General features: G+C 40.1%; 1 protein-coding gene across 1 annotated transcript; it reads left to right on the forward strand.

The window, feature by feature from the left end:
* opa3 (outer mitochondrial membrane lipid metabolism regulator OPA3) lies at positions 1–2,358 on the forward strand. Its single transcript, XM_078246924.1, has 2 exons — positions 1–190; positions 1,380–2,358. Exons 1-2 carry the CDS (start codon positions 49–51, stop codon positions 1,706–1,708), a joined length of 471 nt encoding a protein of 156 aa, XP_078103050.1. The 5' UTR covers positions 1–48; the 3' UTR covers positions 1,709–2,358.

The following is a 2,358-nucleotide window of genomic DNA, read 5'->3' on the forward strand; positions in this document are numbered from 1 at the left end:
ACCTCTACGTGCGGCCCCAACCTATGCTGGGAAAGTGTTTCCGCCAAAATGGTTGTCGGTGCCTTCCCTATCGCAAAGCTCCTCTATCTCGGAGTGAGGCAGATGAGCAAACCTATAGCGAACCGAATAAAAGCGGGAGCCCGGAGAAGCGAGTTCTTTAAGACTTACATTTGTGGGCCGCCGGCACAGAGTGAGTAACCGCACTAACGGCTACCAATGACCGCTAGATTGCCGTGTCAGACACCCAGACGAGGATAAAGCGAGGAGGGCTGCGAGAACCAATTAGATTGTAGTTGTCAAGATCTCTTATCCAATACTTTCCATGGGTTTATCTGGTTGACCAATAGCAGCCAGGCAAGCTTAATGAGGGCGGGCTTTCTGTGTCATAGAACAGGTTGTATGAAAGCATTTGCTTTGCTGTCAGTACAAACAGCACTCTGAATGGCTTTTGCCTCACTTTCTGTTCAGAATATGGAAAAAAAATTTGACAAGCCACTGTGTTCTGTTGTTTAGACACATTTGACAGTTAAGTCGTACTAAAAGCTGCCAAAATACTAACTGTACACTGTTATTTATATTGTAACGTTAGCAAAACTCTCAAAAGCAGTTGTAAAAAAACTAAGAAGCCTATAGCTAGCTCTAACTATACTATAACATGTATACTATTCACACAAAATGAAACGAAGAGAAACTAAACAAGGAGAACAATTCTTTCCTATGTTAGACTCGGGTGTGAAGCTGTACTATACTGTATATTATGGTATATGTTACTACCTTTCACCTTTATACTATATCTCATAGCCCATTATAATTTACCGTTTTATACTATGCTAATACTGATTTTTACCCTACTATCAACTTTACCTTGTAATTTTTGTCTTCAATGCTCTTGTATAGTTCTATTTGGGGTTTTTTATGCTTATTTTTGTTGTTATGTACCTCTTACCTAAGTTATCTACTCATTTGTAATGCTATCCTTATGCTGCTGCAACAACCAAATTCCTCTGCTTGGGATCAATAAAGGTTTATCTTATCTTGTGTTAGTTCACAGCTGGTGGTGGTTGTTATAGGCTTGGCCTCTGGTACAGACTGCAAAATGTTCACTGACGTATTTAAATTAGCGCCACCAAACTGCTTTTGAGGATTAGTGTGCTCTAAGCTCCCTACAAAGTCAAGTGTACATCGCAAACTGTAAAAAAACAAAAACAACTATAAAACGCATGTGTGTGCATATGTAAACGCATGCATCTCTTTGCATTCCCACATGTATTTCAAACTGTTCACTTTGAGATCATTTGAAGTCCAAGTGTGAAATACAGCCATATATCATATTGAATGTCTAACTGGAACTGTGCACTGTTTGTTCTGTGTTTTCACAGTTTACCACTGGATTGAGATGAGAACAAAGATGCGGATCATGGGCTTCCGTGGCTCCGTCATTAAGCCACTGAATGAGGACACGGCTGCAGAGCTGGGTGCAGAGTTGCTGGGAGAGGCAGTCATCTTCCTCATTGGTGGGGGATGTATGGTGCTGGAGTACAGCAGGCAGGCCGCTAACTCTCGCCGCAAAGAAGAGGAGCAGAACGAGACCATCACAAGCCTACAGACTCAACTAGCAGAACTAACACTAACCACAGAGACTCTAGATGCTCAGCTGAGGGAGATCAACAGGCAACTGCTGTCCTTTCCTGTTCCCACTAAAAAGTGATAAAAATGGGTTCTTTGCTAAATGACATGACCCTGTATGTTGGTCTGTGTGAACAAGAGTGCAACAACATAGTACTGCCATATGTACAGCTTGATTAAGACCATGCTTCATACACCATCCCCAGCCAATTGAGTTGGGTGGAAAAGGTGGAGATATAGCATATCAGCTGTGGATTTGAGTGCTATTATTAGCTCATGATTTGAGCAACTAGTTGTAAAGGGGGATTGCTATGATATTCATAGTGTATTTCTGTGATTGATTTTGCATGTTCATTATAAAGATGGCTGTATATAGAGATTTACAATAAAAGGCAGTGGCTTCCTTAAAGGTAATATACATAACAGCACAACAGCATATTGCATTATCTTTATATTTAAAAGTTCCTTATCTGGTTTTCATGCTTCATGTCATGCCCTGATTGTGAGTGACTGGATTATATAATAATATTGCAACATGTTGTGCACTTGACTGAAGGCCACAATAACAACAAATTAACACATTATTGAATCATTTTAAGAGTGTCTTCCCCTACAGTTTCATGAACATGTCATGTTGTATTTAAACACCGTAAATCATTTTTATGGTTCCTGTAAATTGGATGTGATGACAACTGGAAATGGATGGTGTCAAATAAAATTGTTTGCTGTCAA

Source organism: Sander vitreus, chromosome 3 (genome assembly GCF_031162955.1).
Source record: "Sander vitreus isolate 19-12246 chromosome 3, sanVit1, whole genome shotgun sequence".
Taxonomy (NCBI): domain Eukaryota; kingdom Metazoa; phylum Chordata; class Actinopteri; order Perciformes; family Percidae; genus Sander; species Sander vitreus.